Source organism: Sander lucioperca, chromosome 5 (assembly GCF_008315115.2).
Source record: "Sander lucioperca isolate FBNREF2018 chromosome 5, SLUC_FBN_1.2, whole genome shotgun sequence".
In the NCBI taxonomy this organism is placed as follows: Eukaryota; Metazoa; Chordata; class Actinopteri; order Perciformes; family Percidae; genus Sander; species Sander lucioperca.
Genome location: NC_050177.1, coordinates 29,268,865 through 29,290,717, shown reverse-complemented (window position 1 = coordinate 29,290,717; position 21,853 = coordinate 29,268,865). Strand labels below are relative to the sequence as shown.

General features: G+C 39.8%; 3 protein-coding genes and 1 long non-coding RNA gene across 4 annotated transcripts in view; 3 read left to right on the top strand and 1 right to left on the bottom strand.

Annotated features, from left to right (window-relative positions):
* LOC118495137 overlaps nt 1–21,853 on the bottom strand; it is a 470,232-nt gene that overhangs the window by 259,898 nt on the left and 188,481 nt on the right. The gene's annotated exons all lie outside the window — the stretch shown is intronic.
* Nucleotides 1–21,853, top strand: part of LOC116034886 (NLR family CARD domain-containing protein 3-like) — a 972,843-nt gene that overhangs the window by 767,752 nt on the left and 183,238 nt on the right. The window lies entirely within an intron of this gene.
* LOC116042541 (zinc finger protein 239-like) overlaps nt 1–21,853 on the top strand; it is a 139,659-nt gene that overhangs the window by 65,465 nt on the left and 52,341 nt on the right. The gene's annotated exons all lie outside the window — the stretch shown is intronic.
* The window catches only part of LOC116039723 (protein NLRC3-like), a 76,186-nt gene that overhangs the window by 25,549 nt on the left and 28,784 nt on the right, over nt 1–21,853 (top strand). Inside the window, exons 7-9 of the mRNA XM_036001610.1 lie at nt 4,435–4,442; nt 10,941–10,944; nt 19,616–21,410. Coding sequence (XP_035857503.1) covers nt 4,435–4,442; nt 10,941–10,944; nt 19,616–21,410 — 1,807 coding nt within the window. The remainder of the gene's footprint in view (nt 1–4,434; nt 4,443–10,940; nt 10,945–19,615; nt 21,411–21,853) is intronic.

Below are 21,853 nucleotides of genomic sequence, written 5' to 3'. Positions count from 1 at the left end.
TGTTTAAATTGTATCAAGGCTTAAATCAGCAGACTGTCACTAGCTTCAAAATATTTAGAAAAAGTTTGGTAAAAATACCTGCATTTTTTATTTGATCAAGTATCCTGTATTATAAATACATGTCTGGCATTTGTAGTAAACCGCTTAAAGTTGGAAAATTGGAAATTCAGCGAGAAATTATGATTTTAATTGTGGATAGACCTTCTGCCTCCATAGATACACATGCATTAGGAGGAGCACAATGTTCGTTAGGAAATGGTCGCCATGTCAACATATCGCTCTAATAAACAGCAGCGGCCAATGTAGTGTGTATATATGTATATAAATATATATATTTATATATATATATGGTATCCCACAGGCTTCTAAAGTGGATTAGACACATGAGAACAGCTGGTTGTATTCGGGGGAAGTTTTCGAGCTTTTGGCTAATTCTGGGATTTTTAACCCATGTATAATCATTTGTTTTATAAATTTGATCTGTCCTCTTCTTAAATAAACTGAATTTAATTGAACTTTGACATTTAGTTTCTTCTTATTTTACAGGTTTATTCTTTTTTATGACGACATCATACTTCAGTTTATCACAAACATGAAGGAAGGGTAAAAACTAATCTGAAAAGTAACTAGAAAATGCATTTCCTGCAGAAAATGCTTGTGAATGCTGAAAAGCTAAATTGCTAAAGTTTAACTAGATTGCTGGCTTTAATGTGAAAGAAGGTGAAGCAGTAAGAATAGTTGGAATAGTATTAATTAGTTTAAATTTCTTTAACATGTTAAATAACACCAAACATGTATGATACTAAAGTGGAATATTTAAAGGATTTCTGAAAAGCTGTCACTACACTGAGTTGCAGGTTTCAATGTGAAGAAGAAGGTGAAGTTGTGCAAAAAATTTGCAAAAGTGGAAACTGTTCTAATTAATATGAATGTCTTTAAAATATGAATAATACTAACATTGTATGAAATATCTGCGCCACTGAACTCTATCGATCTGCGCTCGTTGCTGAGCAACAGTGTGCTCCGTTAGTGTCTCCTCTATAGTTCGGTGGGCTCGGTGAGATTCGGGGCTGAAGTTGTAACATTGTTGCATTTTTCATTTGGTTCGGTTTGCGTCACACTGCACTTTATCAAACGCAGCAAACATATGGAACGCCAAAAGGGTCCCATTTCGTCACAATTCGCACGGCGTTTTGAACGACATTTGTGGCGCTACCTGGCGTTTATTAAAGCCACTACACGTCTAATAAACGCCACCTGCCGTTTATTATCCAACCCCACGCGTGTGACGTCATCAGGCGTTTAATAAACGCCACCAGATGCTTATTAGACACCTGGTGGCGTTTTGATAATCAACTCCGCCCTGTCGCTTTCACAGCCAATAGATTTGAACTCTAATCACCCAATCAGTAAAGAAGGAGGTCAGGCAACACTAATCAAGCATAGATCTCCTTTGCAGCTTGTTTGAGTAGCCCAAAGAAATGCACAACTTTGTAGTATGTTAGTTTTGTATTGCCAGACATCAGTAGGCACTTGGTGCTCATACTTTATTTAATTAATCAATCCAAATCATCCTCCCAAAAATGTAATAAAAAGTGGTGAGGAGCTATTTTCATTATTACCTGCTTAAATTTAATAAGCGCTGTCACACTAAGAACCTAATGGCATCACATCTGCCTTTTATTGTACATTTTATCTGGGTCTATTGTTAAAAGGGTTTCAAATATGGTGATATTTAATTGCTGCAAATACAGGTCTATTACTACAAGACCAAGAGAGGGGTTAACATGAAGAGTAAGCAGATTTTCAAAAATACTGTACTCTTAATTCAACTACTAGGAACCAAAGGGTAGCTTACCAGAAAATCTGACAACTCAAAGGAATTAACAAAAAGGATTAATAACCACCAGCGCTCTATCTAAAGCAACTAAATTAAACATACGTGTCTCATACTTCATTTGACCTTTCAGGAGACTTACCTTGACACAGGAACAGCAGGTGTCAGATCCCTCAACACATTCAAATACTATGGTTTATGATCTTGACTCAACTGGACATTAAGTTATAATAATAAATCATTAAGCATTTTAATTTATTTTTATTCCATGCATTACTAAAAATATTAAGCTGAAAAATGTACTGACAAACACAAAAGCATGACATAAAAATGAGATTTATTAAATAACATAAAAAATTCAGCAGCACTAGGGTGCAAGTAGTCCTTTGTGCATAGTTTCTGGTATATATTTATAAGGACCACGTGACATCACAGTGCTTTGCTGTCACCATTTTTGCGTCTGGTCAAAGCTAGAGGACCTACGTCATATCAACCACAACAACTAGAGGAGACGGATACGCGATACACACAAGAGAATACGCGGAACAAATAGTTTTTGTCGTAATGTTAACCAGCTGTTAGCCCTTAACGAACAACTTGCTACACTGTTGATAATTGATGACTAGCATGTCCTGTTATCACATACTGGACATTAGTTTTTCTTCAAGTGCCATATGTTGGTGTCATTCACCTATCCTGCAACAGCGTATTGATGGGCATCTGTACTCATGACATACTCCAGTGTATGGGGATGAATTATGTACAAGTTAATTTTAAATGTGTCAGGAAAAGTAAGTTTGGGCTGACGTAGGACTGGGCGATTTATATATAAATTTTAGAGTATCGTTCAATATGTTTGATGTTGAGATGGAAAACAATATGCAAGGTCCAGTGGAGGTGAGTTAAGCAGGAATGGTTCAGGAGGTTCTTTTCTTGACTGCCATGCAGGGCTGCGATGGAGAGTTGACAGTCAAGTGACACCTTTCAAAACAATGGATGACACCGCAGCCTCCTCGGGAAAAGTGGAACTGGATCAGCACTGTTTCGGAAAATGTGATCTCCCTTACAGGAAGTTGTAGATGGAGCGGATGAGGGGAGTCACTAGGGTACAGAGAGAGAAGATGACATTAGTGGAAGTGACAGACATTCAAACTTCACTTCTGTACAAGCAACAGAAGATATCTGTCATTCCATCCACTCAAACTTCGAAAATAGAGAAATCCCTGTTCTCTTGTAAGTTTCTGTCTGTATGGAGTATATGGTGGAGGACAGATCCCTGTGCCCCAGAGTACCTGTGACTGGCTGATTTTGAAACAAAGATAAATGAGCATACATGAGGAAAAATGATCTGTGTTTGTTTTCTTTGATCCTGTCACTGCCGTGCAGTCGATACACTGTCTAACATTTGGCGCTGTGCGGGCAACTTTCCATTATATCGTTCATAATTCAAACAATACTCGGCTAGAAGTTCTCATTCTTTGATTTTCTTTTACTGCTGATTCGTGTAAACAGCTGGTAGCGCATCTGCTGCTTGTGTTACGACCCAACGTGGAGACTGCAGTGAGTGTCAAGCACACCTTTTTCTTAACTTAAGTCACACATTTTAGATAAGGGAATTTATTTAGTTAAAGTACAAAAATAATATGAAAACACATTTATGGTGTATTAGAAAAATAAACACAAGTGAGGCCAGTATAAATAACTCCCTCTTTTTTATGACACACTAAATATGTTGCCTCAATATAGCTTTCAGAGTATGCTATTGTTACCTCTGCTTAGGTTTCAATAAAATAAATGCATAAATCCTTTTGACATGTAAACCTGAATAGTTATCTGTGGGCCCACACTCACACATTCATACTCAGCAATCAAAATACAAACAAAAAAACCCTGTTGCAGCGAGGAGGCCTAAAACTGTGACGGCCGTTTCACTTGTTTACACAACCAATACAATAAACATGGGATTGTAAGTACATTGGCTGATAGGTCATGACCCTCCAACAAAATTAAAGAAAGACGATAATTGACATATTAGGCTGCTATCGAGTTAAACTGTGTGGCTGATTACACGTGTTGAATCATGTACACTTACACTCAAACTACAGTCAATTGCATGCACTTCAAACTTTTAAAAACTGTAAATATAACTCTTACATTTTAAAGGTTTTATTCATGTTAACTATTTTAACATATGGCATTAACTTATATTTTCTTCACCATATTTATATATTTGTATTGCATTTAAATATTTTCAATTACTGTTTTAACTACTAAACTCTCAATATCTAAATGAAATTTACCCAGGGCTACATATTGATTTAGAGCACTTCTTTACTTTGCAGTCTGTATGCAACACTTTGATGGTAATATACATATTGTGAACACAAAAACCACACTCATTTTTCATTTGGTGACTTTCTATTGAATAAAAGATTTTATCATATTTCATCATTCAAGTTTTCATCTTGTGAGCTGAGTATCTCGTCACACTCCTAATATCCCTTTGAAAGGTTAGGGCATCACCGTTTGTAGGTTAAGCGGGACAAACGACTCTGCATGAATTTTTGGGCCTGTTTTGGGAGCTCTTTCTGTTGCAGGAAGTGATGTTCAGGACACTCCATGATGCAGGAGTAATCAATGTTTATCATGACCTCTTCAGTTTTCTTGAGAAAGAGGGTATCGTGAACCCTGATAATGAAATGCATCCTTGGCCACTGCACTATGTATATTTACCAAGGATCAACAGGGACTTAAATGACTTCAAGAACCAGTGGAGCCACCATGGTCTAAGGACCTAACCTTTCAAAAGGACATTAGGAGTGTGACGAGCTGAAATCAAAAATCAAAAATGAGCACTGTGAAAGGTTTTACCATTTGCTCTATAATGTTTTATCTGAAGCACTTATATTGCCTTGTTCCTGAAAGGTGCTATAGAAATAAAGCTGCCTTAACCTTCAACCTCCAGCCTGTTACCAGAACCTAGGAACTAGCAACTGGCATTAGTTGGAAGTTCAAATTCACCCCTTGGTCTGTTATTCCTGAGTCCTACTTATAGATCTCCTTCAAACCTAGACTCTGGGCCTAGCAGCTGCTGTCAGTTTTTATTAGCCTACTTATTTTGCAGCTCTTCTGGATATTTGCTCATAGTCTATGTGAACTTTCCACAAAGTTAGTTAACTGGTCCCTGTTCAGTCATATATGTAAGGAGTAGATGTGTTCTGACTTGCTCTAGTGTGGTTTTTGTGTTCACAATACCATCAAAGTGTTGCATACAGACTGCAAAGTAAAGAAGTGTTCTAAATAATATGTAGCCCTGGGTAAATTTCATTTAGATATTTATTGAAATAATTTTAATGCAATACAAATATATAAATATGGTGAAGAAAATATAAGTTAATGCCATATGTTGAAATTGTTAACGTGAATAAAACGTTTAAAAGGTAAGAGTTATATTTACAGTTTTTAAAAGATCAAAGTGTGAAGTTCATGCAGTTGACTGTAGATTGAGTGAAGTGTATATGATTCAGCACCATGTTCAGCACATGTAAGGGTAATCTGTCACACAGCTTAACATGATAGCAGCCTAATATGTCAATCATCGTCTTTCTTTAATTTTGTTGGAAGGTCATGACCTATCAGCCAATGTAATTACAATCCCATGTAGAGGGGCGGGGTTTAGTTGTAACATGCAGAGATTCCCGTTTTGAGGAAAGATACAGTCGGAGAGAGAGAGACGCTAAGTGAACGAACTTCGTAAGGTTTAGTAGGTTGTAGAAGGACATTACTGTTATCCATTACTGAGGCTGACAACCAGTTATGCTGTGTTTTGGAGTATTGAAATCTACAAGAGGTAAATATACATGTGCACGTGTGTGATTATGTATGCTTAATTAAGTGTTGTTGTAGTATGAAACCATCTATTGTGTCACTAACTGTGAATAGTCGTTAGCGTTAGCTAGCACAATTTCCATTAGCATTGTGATCTAGACTGTCGCTGCTGTTTTCTGTTCCGGTGATCTTCCTGCTGTGGTTTCTCCGGTGCTCTGCCTGCTGCCATCGCCAAGTTCGCCTTTTTCATATATCCCCTTGACTAGGATTCGTGAATACTGAGTATATTGCACGTACATTTTATTTTATCGGTTGTGTAAACAAGTGAAACGGCCGTCACATTTTTAGGCCTCCTCGCTCCCAAGCTTCTACTCAGGCCTGCAACAGGGTTTTTTTTGTTTGTATTTTGATTGCTGAGTATGAATGTGTGAGTGTGGGCCCACAGATAACTATTCAGGTTTACATGTCAAAAGGATTTATGCATTTATTTTATTGAAACCAAAGCAGAGGTAACAATTTATAGTATACGCTGAAAGCTATATTGAGGCAACATATTTAGTGTGTCATAAAAAATAGGGAGTTATTTATACTGGCCTCACTTGTGTTTGTTTCTAATACACCATAGATGTGTTTATTATTTTTGTACTTTAACTAAATAAATTCCCATATCTGGGTTTATAGTATTTAAAGTATCATTTTTGGGTCTTAGATTTTGTACATGAGGTTTCATTCTGAGTTACAATTTAAAAGAGTAATCAAGGTTAACACAAAACTTACCTATTTCACATTGGAGGCACCGGCAGTTTTTTTTATAATATTGAGAAACATAGATTGTTAACAAGCATTAGTTAGTACCGGTAATAGTACCGTTAAAGACAAAAAAAAAGAACCCAGGCGCCTTCCCATAGTACTACTACTCTAGAAACTATATAGCTACATGGGACAGGTGTTACAGATATAATACATGTCATGTGTCCCTATTTGACTGGTGGGTCCACCATGTATAAACTCACCCTATTACTGCACTAGTAACCTGTGGACAGCCAGGGGGAACTAGCAGCTGGTAAGTAACATTAGAGAGTAGAGTCCATCACTCAGACAGTGACACATTTAGGTTGTTATGACTGGCATATATGATTTTAAATTAAACAAACTAAAACTGTGCTGACTTGGTTTCAATAGTTTTAGTGTGTTGAAATCTATACTGGGTGAACAGTGAAGCTACTGTAGCCCTTTTTTCAAGGAGTCTTACCAATTTTAGGACAATGCAGGAGGAGGACGCTCCTAAATATACAGCAAATGCAGCCAGGGACTTTTTTTTTAATGACCCTGCAGTGGGATGTTGTTAACTTGCATTGTCATGAGCAGGTGTGTCGGAAATGTGATTCAAAACAAAAGACCAGTTTGCAGTTGTGGTCTGGCATACAATCACCAGGGGAGAGATAAGTGCCCTCTGCATAAAACAGGTTGACACCAAATAGTATATTGTATATATTAGGGCTGCACGATTAATCTAATTACGATGTCACTCTGTGCAATTACATAAATGCAAAAAAAAATGTGTGAAGAAAAAGGTGTGCTTGACACTCTAGTCTTTGTGTGCACTGCAGTCTCCACGTTGGGTTGTAACACAAGCAGCAAATGCGCTACCAGCTGTTTACACAAATCAGCAGTAAAAGAAAATCAAAGAATGAGAACTTCCAGCCGAGTATTGTTTGAATTATGAAAGATATAATGGAAAGTTGCCCGCACTGCGCCAAATGTTAGACAGTGTATCGACTGCACGGCAGTGACAGGATCAAAGAAAACAAACGCAGATAATTTTTCCTCATGTACGCACATTTATCTTTGTTTCAAAATCAGCCAGTCACAGGTACTCTGGGGCACAGGGATCTGTCCTCCACCATATACTCCATACAGACAGAAACTTACAAGAGAACAGGGATTTCTCTATTTTCTAAGTTTGAGTGGATGGAATGACAGATATCTTGTGTTGCTTGTACAGAAGTGAAGTTTGAATGTCTGTCACTTCCACTAATGTCATCTTCTCTCTCTGTACCCTAGTGACTCCCCTCATCCGCTCCATCTACAACTTCCTGTAAGGGAGATCACATTCTCCGAAACAGTGCTGATCCAGTTCAACTTTTCCCGAGGAGGCTGCGGTGTCATCCATTGTTTTGAAAGGTGTCACTTGACTGTCAGCTCTCCATCGCAGCCCTGCATGGTAGTCAAGAAAAGAACCTCCTGAACCATTCCTGCTTAACTCACCTCCACTGGACCTCGCACATTTTTTTTCCATCTCAACATCAAACATATTGCTGATGATGACGATACTCTAAAATTTATATATAAATCGCCCAGCCCTACGTCTGCCCAAACGTACATTTCCTGACACATTTAACATTACCTTGTACATAATTCATCCCCATACACTGGAGTATGTCATGAGTACAGATGCCCATCAATACGCTCTGAAATTTTGAGTTTCCCTTGACACAAATAGCCTAACATTACACACACTCGCGCAGATGCCCACCCACCTCCGCCGCGGTTTACTAAGCGAGCGAACGAGAGAGATTGATTTAAAGTTGCCGATACAACAGCACCATAGAATCTCTGATTAGCCCACCAAACATATTTGAAATACCAGCCAACAAGCCGGGTTTAGTCAATCATTACTGCAGCTCTCATACAGTGGCTCAGAAGAGTAATGCAGCAGGCCAAATGCACCACACATAGCCAAGCACACACATAAAAACACACGCGCATGTATCCTCACACAGTTTTCACACTTACACATATGGTCAAAATAATGTAGTCATATCTGTAGTGACTTAATATATCTAAATAAGCCATTGAGGGCAAACATGTTTTCTGGGCTAAAATTAAACCAATGCCCAGTGCGCTGTATAACTTTAGATTCAGTGATCCATTTATTCACATTTCTGTAAAACACATGTTCACTGTAATGTTCTTCTACGAGACAGAGATAAGAGTAAAGTTCTTGCATTGACCCTTATCAGCTGACTCACCCACTGTGGCCTGACTGTACATGTCATGTACAGCAGGGTGACGTTAAGCATTCTCAGCAGCAGTCACAGCAGTGGTCAGGTCATCTTCCTCTGGCCGCTTTTCTTCGTCCCGGTTAGTGACAAGTTCACCATATCTCTCAGTCTCATTTACAGATTTTGATAAAGTCTCCACACCTTGACGTTTAGGGAGTAAAAAACTATCCATTGCTAGCGTTAGACTCACTTCTCTAATCCTAACGGCTCCAAATATTGAGCTCTTCTTCTGTGTGAATACCTTACTGCGGAAGTAAGGTCAAAAGTTCAATGTGTGCTGCACCCTTTGGCCGAATACGATCACCTGTGTTTTTTAGCCTAAAAATAATCGGGTTTGTTTTATTAATGTATTTATTCATTTTTCAAATATAAATTATATTATTTACACATTAACGATTTTTTATTTATTTATAAATCAACCCCAGCAATTTCTTGGGGGTGCTAAGGGGGTGCTATGGCAATCCTAGGGGTAGCTACAGCACCCCCTAGCCCCAACCTGGCACCACCTATGTTTTTAGTAATGCATGGAATAAAAATAAATTAAAATGCTTATAATTATTTATTACAACTTAATGTCCATCTGAGTCAAGATCATAAACCCTAGTATTTGAATTTGTTAAGGGATCTAACACCTGCTGTTCCTGTGTCAAGGTAAGTCTCTTGAAAGGTGACATGTTTTTAAATCCCACCCAGTGATGTGATAAGTCAAATGAAGTATGAGACACGTATGTTTAATTTAGTTGCTTTGTATAGAGCGCTGGTGGGTGTTTTTTGCATAAAGATATGAAAGTAGAGGAAAGAAGTCAGAATTCATATATGTAGCCATCTTTGTGTCAACTGCGCTTAATGGAATTAAAATAAATGGTGATAGTGCCCTATGCTGCCATTATAATTTTAATTTAGTTTTTATTGAGATATAACTAATTCTTATTTAACTGACTGTATGCAAGACAGCTGTGACTGTCTAAAATTGTACCAAACTAGCATTTTTTTCTGTAGTTTGTAAATAAATAAGACAAACTGTTATTTAGGTTTGATTGTTGCATGCACTTTACAGAAACTATTAATCCTTTTTGTTAAGATTTTCAGAGTTGTCAGATTTTCTAGTAAGCTACTCTTTGGTACCTAGTAGTTGAATTAAGAGTACAGGATATTTGAAAATCTGCTTACTCTTCATGTTAACCCCCCACTTGGTCTTGTAGTGATAGACAGGTATTTGCAGCAATTAAATATCACCATATCTGAAACCCTTTTAACAACTATACTTTAGTTTAATATTCCATCTAGAGAATGTGTGATGTGCACCAACAACACCAAAACAAATTCCTTTTATGTGTTAAAAAACGTACTTGGCAATAAAACCCTTTCTGATTCTGATCAAATGTATAATAAAAGGCAAATGTGATGCCATTAGGTTCTTAGTGTGACAGCGTTTAGTCAGTTTTTAGTGTGACATCGCTTATTAAATTTAAGCAGGTAATAATGAAAATAGCTCCTCACCACTTTTTATTACATTTTTGGGAAGATGATTGTGATTGATTAATTAAAGTATGAGCAGCCAGTGTCTACTGATGTCTGGCAATACAAAACTAACATACTACAAAGTTGTGCATTTTCTTTGGGCTACTCAAACAAGCTGCAAAGGAGATCCATGCTCAATTAGTGTTGCCTGACCTTCTTCTTTACTGATTGGGTGATTAGAGTTCAAATCTATTGGCTGTGAAAGCCACAGGGCGGAGTTGATTATCAAAACGCCACCAGGTGTCCAATAAGCATCTGGTGGCATTTATTAAATGCCTGGTGACGTCACACACGTGGTGGCATTTATTAAACGCCAGGTGGCGTTTATTAGATGTGTAGTCGTGTTTATTAAAAGCAAGGTGGTGCCACAAATGGCGTTCAAAACGCTGTGCGAATTGTGACGAATTGTGACCCTTTTGGCTTTCTATACTTCAAAACGGCGTGTGAATTGTGACGAATTGTGACCCTTTTGGCTTTCCATAGACTCCTTCTCCAGGGCATCCTTTGAATGACACTATCCACTCGCCATAGATGCAGCTTCTCTCTCTCTCACTGGTGTACTTCCTGTTCTTTGTGAGGCAGCAGTTTTTTACATTCACTTTGTCTTGTGATGCAGATGTTTCCTCCACGTTAAACATTTGGTAAGTGAAAAATTTTCAGCTGATTTTTGATCTTTCGTTAAACTGTAGTCTGGTTAGGGTTAACTGTAACTGTCAGGATAAAGCTTATATCGGGCCCAAAAAATCAATGCCCGACCCTACCCAAGCCTGTGCACGTTGTGTCCTGGCCCGGTCCGGCCCAACACATTTACTGGAATTATGAGCCCAAGCCCATTTTAAACCAGACAATTTTTAATACGTGGGCCATTATAACTGATGTTCTCAACTACAATTCAGAGTGGTTTGAACTACAGAAATCTGTTTAGAATTATCATAATGAATAATGCAACAATAAGTATGAGGCATGTAAACTGCGTTGTTTGTTTATTCATAATGGAATGGATCACAAATGGATCCGAATGAAGAAACGGAAGAAATAAAAAACTCGACCCTACAGCTCCCTCAGCCGAATAGTGTGGGTAACAGATCAAGGCAGCAACATAATCAGAGCCCTGGAACCGTATAGGAGACTTTCTTGTCTCCATTACTTAATTAATAGGCTACTGTCCTTCACCACTGTCTGCATGCCGACAACGGGGGAGACACGATTTAGCACAGTTTACCTCACACTCAAGCAATGCTGGATTAGTACCGCTAGGCCCCCCTGGCACTAAAGCTCATGCCACACCCTCCAAAGGAGGCGATAACAAATATAGTGACAACCAGCAAGGGGGGGGGGGGGGGAGTGAAGTGAAAGTGACAGAATAAAAGGGGCGAGGGCAACATGTGATGGACACACAAACCTTATCCTGGGCCAAGGAGGCACATGAACAAAGAAAGGGATGGAAAAAGGGAAGATGGAGGTGAAAAAAGCCTTTCGACCGGTCCACATTACCGCATCATGTGCTACTTTCTCTCCTTACTCCATACCTCCTCTTACAATGTTTCTCTGCTCCACCACATCTCCTGTCTGCTTCTTCAGTTTAACTGGTGATCATGTTAACTGGTGATATTTGCATTAAATCAGTGAATATTCAACAAGGCCCTGCCCTGCGTTCTGCTCTGCCTCCGCCCCTCGAGTGCCAGAGGTTCACATTTTCACGGTGTTTGCAAGTGCGACAAAATAATATCGCTGAAAACATCACCAGTTTATCTGTAATACATGTCCTTTTAAGCATTATCCACACAAATATGACACATACTGTATGAACAGAAAAAAATAAAACAAAACAACGCACTAGAGATCTAGCTGGGATTCCAACCTTGGATGTCATGGACAAAAAAAGTTGACAGTAATAACTTCTACATCATCTATACCACTACACTACACACTGCTAAAATGACTGTGATTTGTATCTATATATTGGACTTTTAGTCTAAGTTAACACAGGTTAACATATGAGAGAAATATACGCCCATGTTAACTGGTGATATCACAATTTAACATGGGCAAATGCAAGCCTCCAAATTACACATAAACTGGTGATGTTTTCAGCGGTATCCATTATTTTGTCTCACTTGCAAACACTTCGTGAAAATGTGAACCTCTGACACTCGAGGGGCGGAGGCAGAGCAGAATGCAGGGCAGGGCCTTGTTGAATATTCACTGATTTCATGCAAATATCACCAGTTAACATGATCACCAGCTAAACTGGCACACCAGAAGCTGACCTTCACACCACCAGACCCACTCCACACATGCAAACACATAAACGCACGTCTGCGCGCACACACACACACACACACACACACACACACACACACACACACACACACACACACACACACACACACACACACACACATACACACACACACACACACACACACACACACACACACACACACACAATACTAAGGCCCACCAGTTGCAGGATTTGACATGCCAAATCAATATTGGTCAAAAGCTGAATGGCATGCATAAATTCATCCCAAGGCAGTGTATGGCTCAAGAGATATGGCAATATAGTGTTCACTAAAACTCACCAAAGCAGAAAGCACAACAGTAATTACGAAACGTGATTGACTGAAGATACAATAATACCATCACATAACACAGCTGAGTGCAGGGTGCAAAAAGAACAGTCACTAAGTGAGTCTGGCAACTTCACAGACTGCAAAAGCCAACATATACTGCACTTGACAAGTAAGCAGCATCACAACATGATGCAATTCACAGTCGATATGCAAACAGCATTTCAATAAACTCAGCAAAATGTGTTCATTATCTGGTCAAACAGTCACAACAGATAATATAAGCCTACTCAACAGATAGCATAGTAGCTCTTACCTTTAGAAGTTCTTCTTTCTTGTCTTACTGCGATGAGAGATGGTGGTACCACCTGAGGTGTCATTACCTTGTTCTGTTTGCTGATGACTAGCCTCATCTGTCTTTTTCCACAAAAACTTCGCTAAAGTTAACTGCCGTTAGCTGAGGTTGAACATAGCTGGTAGAGGGCAGCGTTTCTTCCAAGCTAACGTTGGCTAGCTCCTCGACATCCTCCTCTTCATCATTCTTAGCGCTTTTAAAAAAACTATTTATTTGCGGGACATTTTTAATAGCAGCTGCTTCTTTCTCTTCTTTTTCCTTCTTGTTTTTCTCTTGGCAGCCCCACTGGGCTTTTGGTTGCTGTCCATTTTTTGCAAACACCAACTTTCTGACACTTTTACTCGTCCGACCGGGGATCTGTTAGAAATTAATTCCACTCTTTTAATCTTAACTCGTTCTTAAAAAACTGATCTTGAATCAGTACGATGTAAACAACCTGCTCTATGCTCGCCCACCTTCATTATTAGCCAATCTACACAGTGCATTGAGGCCTGCTTCCAATCATCACCCGTCCAGCCATCCAACTGACATACAGACAATCACAATACTTCATTTTTTGTAAACAATTTTTTTAAAATTCTGATTGGATAATTATCAAGATCGAGGCCAAGCATATATATTTTTATGTAGCACAAAAAAAACTCCCATCACGGAGGGCCCCTCTTTTGCGCAAGGGCCCCTGGGCACGTGCCCAGATTACCCATATGGTAGCCCAGCACTCAAGTCAGTGAAGGACATATACCCAGAGTTACTGGAGAAGCTGGAGAGGCATAGCTTTCTCCCCACCCAATTAGGCTAATAAAGTAATGATTAAAAAAACACAAATGCTTGATCAAGGGCCCGGCCCGATGATAGTGGCGGGAAATATCGGCCAGACCCGAAGTTTGGGCTCGGGCAGAGAATCTAAACTATAGTTCAGGATCACCAGCTGCTCTAATAACAGGAGCTAACCAATGCTAACCATGCTAACCATAATGGAGCTGTTTCCAAATCAATTTCAGAAATCAAATGTAGCTCTGCTGACAAAGTGAGACAGGACTGGAGGTGATCTGTTAGTGTGAGGACAATAAATGTCTCTCAAACATTACTGAAACTCACTTATTATTTATATTCCAAACCCACAGAATCTGAGGCCTCTAATGTTTATTCTGTACTGCAGTAAAAGTGCTAATACACACTGTTAAAGCCTACTGCGTTAGTACAAGTTAAAGTTCTGCTTTGAAGATATTACTGAGTTAAAATTACACAAGTATTATCAGCTAAATATACTTAGTTTATCAAAGTAAAAGTACACAATTATTATCAGCTAAAGCCATTAGCTGTTCCACTTCCCCTCAGCCCTAGATATTATGTAACATTATATTATATTAGATAGATATATAAGATATTAGGCTTCATAACAGCATCCATCACACTGCTGCTCACAGCAGAGAGTTTATGATGCTGATCTTTAGCTCATTAGACGGTCAGTTAGGTCCATCTAGTGGACAGATAGTAGAACTCCATAATCTGATGTGTGACAGCTTAAATCATCAGTGAAAAATGAAGGATGTGTCAGAACTTGTCAGACAACTTAAATCCACCTGGGCATCATGCATTGTATTCAAACCACAGCCATCTTCCAACTACTGAGACAGACTTGGTTTGTGTGTGCCTGAAGGAAACAGCAGCTGATTCACTGTTTTCTACAGTATTAGTGACATGTTGGATAGGTATGAGAGACTTAGGTGTCCTGTGATGAAAAGCTTGTTATAGTAACAGAGGTCATGTCTCCCAGCAGGTGTGGACTCTGCTATGAGTCAGTGTGAGGACAGAGAGGAGGGAGCCCCTCCTTCTAAAACCACTCTGTGTGGGGACCATGACAGCCAGACCAAAGCTCAGAGGTGAGATAATGATGGACTCTTCTCCATGTTAGAGCTCAGCACTCACATCACTCCTCCATCATGATTCACACTGAATATATATGTTTATAAAATAACTATATACTTTATTAGTCAGAAAAGAGCCAAAGACTGATTATCTACTGAAATGAGATGGCATCTTTCATACATTTTGGTGAACACTTAATCCACTGTCTTTGTTTGTATCAGGATGCAGCAGCAGAAACCTGAACCTGAACCCAGCTGTGTGTCCATGAAGAGTGACCGGTCTATGGGTCGTCCTATTAACTTTAAAGATGGACAAGCTGTCGATGAAAGGTAAGAATTTAAAAGTAAACTTTGTTATTATCTGACTCTCTCAGAGCTTTATAGTCGAGGTTCGGTGATGCCACATAATGTGGTTTTGATCTGATACCCAGTGATACCAGGACCAGAACCACCAGCCAGCTCTGAACTGCCGGACACCTTTCTTACAACAACTGAAAGTCCATCTGTTTTCAGGAACATGAAGAGTTAATTCATTGCAACAACAAAAACAAATTAAAAGATCATAATTAATCTTTGAGTTTATCAAGTCCAAGTGAAATCACATTGTCATTGTTGTTAATTTTTTGATTTTGTGAAGTTGAGTCTAAAGTCATCAGACTCATCTTGAGTCAAAGTGATGTGAGCTGCTGCTGCAGAGTGCAGCACTAACAAAAGTTCAAAGCAAAGACCTGAACCAGGACCTGAACCCAGCTGTGTGTCCATGAAGAGTGACTCGTCTATGGATCATCCTATTAAATTTAAAGATGGATAAGCTGTTGATGAAAGGTAAGAATTTGAAAATGAACTTTGTAATTATCTGCCTCTCCTGAGAAGAAGAATCCGGACTTGGTCCAGAGCTTCGTAGTCTGTTGTAGGACTCAAAAATATAATGTGTCAGCAGTGACATCACAGCGTACACCTACTGTATGAATAAATAAATAAATACAATTACCTTCTTACTTTATTGGTCAACAAAGAGCCAACACCTGAGATGGGACAGCATCTTTGATGAGATACCAACAGTTCACCTGTCATGTCTCCTCCGCTGGGTCCTGGTCCTGCTTCATCAGTGCTGCTCTCACTGACAGTGCTAACCTTGGCCTTTCCACTAAGGAGCATGTCAGTTAATTTAGCGCATTTTGCCGCATCCTGCAGCAACTGTTTTTTTTTTTTTCTTTTTAATCTCAATTTCTCCACGCCGCCCATTTCTCTCATCTCCACCATTACTTTTTTTTTCATTTTGACATTTTCAATTTTCTCTGTGTAACCAACGATTCTAAACTGTCTGTGTAACTTCAGAGGGAGGTCACGCGGCCGAGGGTCAGGCTTAACAAAAAGCGGAGCAGTCCAAGTTGGGAGGGTCGGCCCGTTCGGCCTATTGCATCCCCCTCTAAATTGACAGTATTAAACTGGCCCAGATTGACGGTCGGGCAAGAGCTCCGTTTTGCGCTGCTGCGGATGTGACAGCCAGCTCATTTCATGGCTGAGAGCTGTACTGTCACCTGTTTTAATACATCCAGGACCATAACTCACATCTGAAATTGATATATGACGGCCGGTTCGGCCCGGGATGGGCCGGCCATTGAGGAAATCTCCCGATCCTCCCAATGGCCAGTCCACCCTTGGTGGTCTTCTTAAATCCTGTTTTGGTGGAATCCCGCAAAAGAAAATGCCAGATACAATATTAAATTAAGTTAACTGTTGACACAATACAGTAACATGAGCTATTTAAATTAGCTGGATACATGATAAAAGTAGTAAAATTCAAAGATTTGGTTGATTGGAAGATTTTGATTTTCATGTGGAGAGCTAAGCAGAGAGTTTTGCCTATGGTTATACAAAATTTATTTACTCCTGTATCAGAGGAAGATGGCCATAGAAGGCAATATCATTTTAAAACTATTTTTGCACGTACTACACAAAAACAGAAGTGTTTGTCCATTTATTGAGTTAAATTGTGGAATACCTTGGACCATGAACAACAGTGTTTGTAAATTTAAGAATTTGTGTAAGAAAAAAATACAGGAATGTTATAAGAAAAATTATGATTAACACGCTTAAAATGATTATAATTAAATGTAAAGATAGGTAGTACTGACAACTTTTGGTGTTTGGGGTGATGATTGGGGTTGATTCACTCATGAAGCAGCTGTTTCTTTTTTTTGTTTCTTTTTTTGTTGTGTTTTATTTAAGTGACAGGTACCATAAGATATTTCTTCTTCCTGTTCCTTTTTTCTTTAGATGAATTGTAGATGAGTTCTGGTTCTGGTTGAAATAAATAAACACTTCTATTATAAATTTACAGCTTGTAGCTTGCTAGCTTGTAATGTGTTGTTGTTTCCCGTAGCAAAGGGATTTGGAGAACGGCAACACAGAGATCGGAAGGTGAAGGGCACACGCCAGATGTCAGCCAATTATCCTGGAAATGTACTTCTATTGATCCAGAATACTTTGCACTGCTCATAGCTCTCCGGAGCGCATACCAGGATTTCTTGTACTTCTTAAATCCCAAAACCCTGAGTTGTAGGCATTTGTCAATATGCTGCATGTCACGATTTTGATTTCAAATTCCAGAATTTTCACTTCTCATGCCTAAACGTTCAAATCATTTTGGCTTTAGTCGCGCAACCTTGCCCCTATTTTCACCTGTTGCTGATTACCATTAACATCCCATGGTCTCAAGAATGTAGCATACCTGTAGCAAGCTCCTTCGTAGTAACATGCAAAAAACGTTGTAGAGGAGCTCTGTGCTACAAAGCGGCGATTGCTAGTTGGTTAAGCCGCTACAGACCTCCATCACAGCTCGGTCGTATTAGCAGCATTTAGTAGATGTGTTGATCCGCAACAGAGTTTCTCAACACCGGCTCTGGTGCCCGGCATGGTGCTCCTTCAGGGGAGCCCAGAGGGGAGCAAAAACCAATTTTCATTTAAACAAATTGACGTAAACTACACATTTGAGTTAATCGATAAAATCAATTTATCGCCCAGCCCTATCGGGAAGTGCAAAACACCATTACAAAGTGTGAAACACTTTTACTAGGGCTGAGACAAATTTACATTTTAGAAAACAAAAATTAACAAGACGCAAAACACTTTTACTAGAGCTGAAACAAATGAACAAGTGGCAAAACACTTTTACCAGTCCCAAAACTAATTTACAAAAAGAGCAAAACAACATTACAAAGTGTGAAACACTTTTACAAAGCTTGAGACAAATTTACATTTTAGAAAACATTTTTACCTGTCATAAAACCCAATTACATGGGCCAAACACTTTTACCAAGGACGAAACAAATGTACATTTTAGAAAAAAAATAACAAGACACAAAACACTTTTACCAGTCCTGAAACAAATTTACAAATGACAGATACTTTACGGAAAGGGAATGTACCACATACCGGAAGTGACACAGAAGTGATAAGGTGAAAGGTGCTGTTGGTGAGCGCGGTCAAGTTGTGTTGTTGAATGTGGTACATTCCCTTTCCGTGAAGAATCTGTCATTTGTAAATTTGTTTCGGGACTGGTAAGTGTTTTGCGTCTTGTTAATTTGTTTTCTAAAATGTAAATTTGTCTCGAGCTTTATAAAAGTGTTTCACACTTTGTAATGTTGTTTTGCACTTTTTGTAAATTTGTTTCGGGACTGGTAAAAGTGTTTTGCCACTTGTTAATTTGTTTCAGCTCTAGTAAAAGTGTTTTCCATCTTGTTAATTTGTTTTCTAAAATGTCAATTTATCTCAACTCTAGTAAAAGTGTTTCACACTTTGTAATGGTGTTTTGCACTTCCCGGCCACCGTAGGAAAATTCTCCTGCCCCCCTGATGTCAACGGTGTGGGAACATTTTGCCTTACCTGTGAGTGAGTTATGGAAACAAAAAATGAAGGTGAAACATGTTGGCTCCAACAAATCCTCAAACTAATGGTGTATTCAATTGCACCTCTTTAAAAACTCTGAGAAACTGTTGTTGCGAAGTACCGTTCTGCCATTTAGTGGCTCATAATGTGGCATTGCTGTCCCTGTTAAAAAAAGATTCTTCTTATTCAGGAATGTCCGTACAGTAATCCTCGATACAATGTCATCGATGCATTTGGTGATGTAGCCATTGAGCGCGTCCATGAATGCGTCTAAACTATTGTCCTGAACGACATAACACCCCATTGTGTTACCTCAATAGCCACAGTTGCAATTTTGTCATCATCATGACTGTCCGCAGATCATTAAATGTTCTTACACTTGATGTTTTCTCTACAGAGTTCACCATGAGAGCTCAGAGGGCCTCGGTGGTCAGTCTGCCCAGCAGCAGCAAACAGACCTGGACTCCATATTTATGGTGTGTACATATTAAAAGAAAGTTTTTATTATTTACAGATTAAATGATAAACTACCATTCAGATCCCTATAGTCTACATGCTGCTCTTTTCAAACCAGCCGGCCTTCAGACTGAGAGATGAATCACATGTTGAGTTCATTAAACTAAATGTTGAGTTTATCATTCTGTTCCAGATGTTGGAGGAAAGTTTGGAAAGGAAAGGAGTTTGTCAGTGTAAACTCAAGACTAACCAGAATAAAAGGTTCCGGTGTGTGTTTGAGGGGATTGCTAAAGCAGGACATCCAACCTTCCTGAATCAGATGTTCACAGAGATCTACATCATGGAGGGAGGGACTGCAGAGATCAACGATGAACATGAGGTCAGACAGATTGAAATAGCATCCAGGAAACCAGACAGACCAGAAACAATAATCAGATGTGAAGACATCTTTAAAACCCCACCTGGAAGAGATGAACCAATCAGAACAGTGATGACTAAGGGAGTGGCTGGCATCGGGAAAACAGTCTTAACACAGAAGTTCACTCTAGACTGGGCTGAAGGCAAAGCCAACCAGGACATCCAGTTCACATTTACATTCACTTTCAGAGAGCTGAATGTACTGAAAGACAAAAAGTACAGCTTGGTAGAACTTGTTGATCGCTTCTTCAGTGAAACCAAAGAAGCAGGAATCTGCAGGTTTGAAGAGTTCCAGGTTGTGTTCATCTTTGACGGTCTGGATGAGTGTCGACTTCCTCTGGACTTCCACAACACTGAGATCCTGACTGATGTTACAGAGTCCACCTCAGTGGATGTTCTGCTGACAAACCTCATCAGGGGGAAACTGCTTCCCTCTGCTCGCCTCTGGATAACCACACGACCTGCAGCAGCCAATCAGATCCCTGCTGAGTGTGTTGACATGGTGACAGAGGTCAGAGGTTTTACCGACCCACAGAAGAAGGAGTACTTCAGGAAGAGATTCGGAGATGAGGAGCAGGCCAGCAGAATCATCTCCCACATCAAGACATCACGAAGTCTCCACATCATGTGCCACATCCCAGTCTTCTGCTGGATCACTGCTACAGTTCTGGAGAAGGTGTTAAAGACCAGAGGGGGAGGAGAGCTGCCCAAGACCCTGACTGAGATGTACATCCACTTCCTGGTGGTTCAGTCCAAACTGAAGAACGTCAAATATCATGGAAAATCTGAGATAGATCAACACTGGAGTACAGAGACCAGGCATATGATTAAATATCTGGGAAAACTGGCTTTTGAGCAGCTGCAGAAAGGCAACCTGATCTTCTATGAATCAGACCTGACAGAGTGTGGCATCGATATCAGAGCAGCCTCAGTGTACTCAGGAGTGTTCACACAGATCTTTAAAGAGGAGAGAGGACTGTACCAGGACAAGGTGTTCTGCTTCGTCCATCTGAGTGTTCAGGAGTTTCTGGCTGCTCTTCATGTCCATCTGACATTCATCAACTCTGGAGTCAACCTGCTGGCAGAAGAAGAATCAACATCCCAGAAGACTGAAACCAGAGAAGATGGATCTTCACAGTTCTACCAGAGTGCTGTGGATAAGGCCTTACAGAGTCCAAATGGACACCTGGATTTGTTCCTCCGCTTCCTCCTGGGTCTTTCACTAGAGACCAATCAGACTCTCCTGCGAGGTTTGATGACACAGACAGGAAGTAGCTCAAAGACCAGAAAGGAAACAGTCGAGTACATCAAGACGAAGTTCAGTGAGTGCAGTCTGTCTGCAGAGAGAAGCATCAATCTGTTCCACTGTCTGAATGAACTGAATGATGGTTCTCTAGTGGAGGAGATCCAACAGTACCTGAGTTCAGGAAGTCTCTCCACCGATAAACTGTCTCCTGCTCAGTGGTCAGCTCTGGTCTTCATCTTACTGTCATCAGAAAAAGAGCTGGACGTGTTTGACCTGAAGATATACTATTCTCCATACGCTTCAGAGGAGGCCCTTCAGAGGCTGCTGCCAGTGGTCAACGCCAACAAACTTCTGTACGTGCACACAGAACTATCCAGATTAAATGCATTTTTTCTTGAATTAGTGCCCGAGCGCTGACGGTGTTGGCCGGCAAAGCCCAATTGATACTGCTCCGTTTAGCACAAAAAGTGCGAGGGACCTATTGTTTTTGTACAGATTATTATTACTTTTCGAGTCCTTCGTCACACTTTTGAGGGGGTTAGAATGCACGAAAACTCACAAAAATGTACAAACATGTCAGACCTGGTGAAAATTGCTAAGTTCTGTAGTGATTAGGCTCGGGCGTCACCAGGGAGCTCAATAGTGCCCCCTAACACACGCCATGATCCGGAAAAAAATGAGAAGTTAATATACCACATTTTAAGGGAGTATAGGTCTCATCTTGAAGTCCATGTAGCATTTTTGAATTTTTCCACCTGACAGGAAGTCAGCCATCTTGGGTTTTGTGCAAAAAATG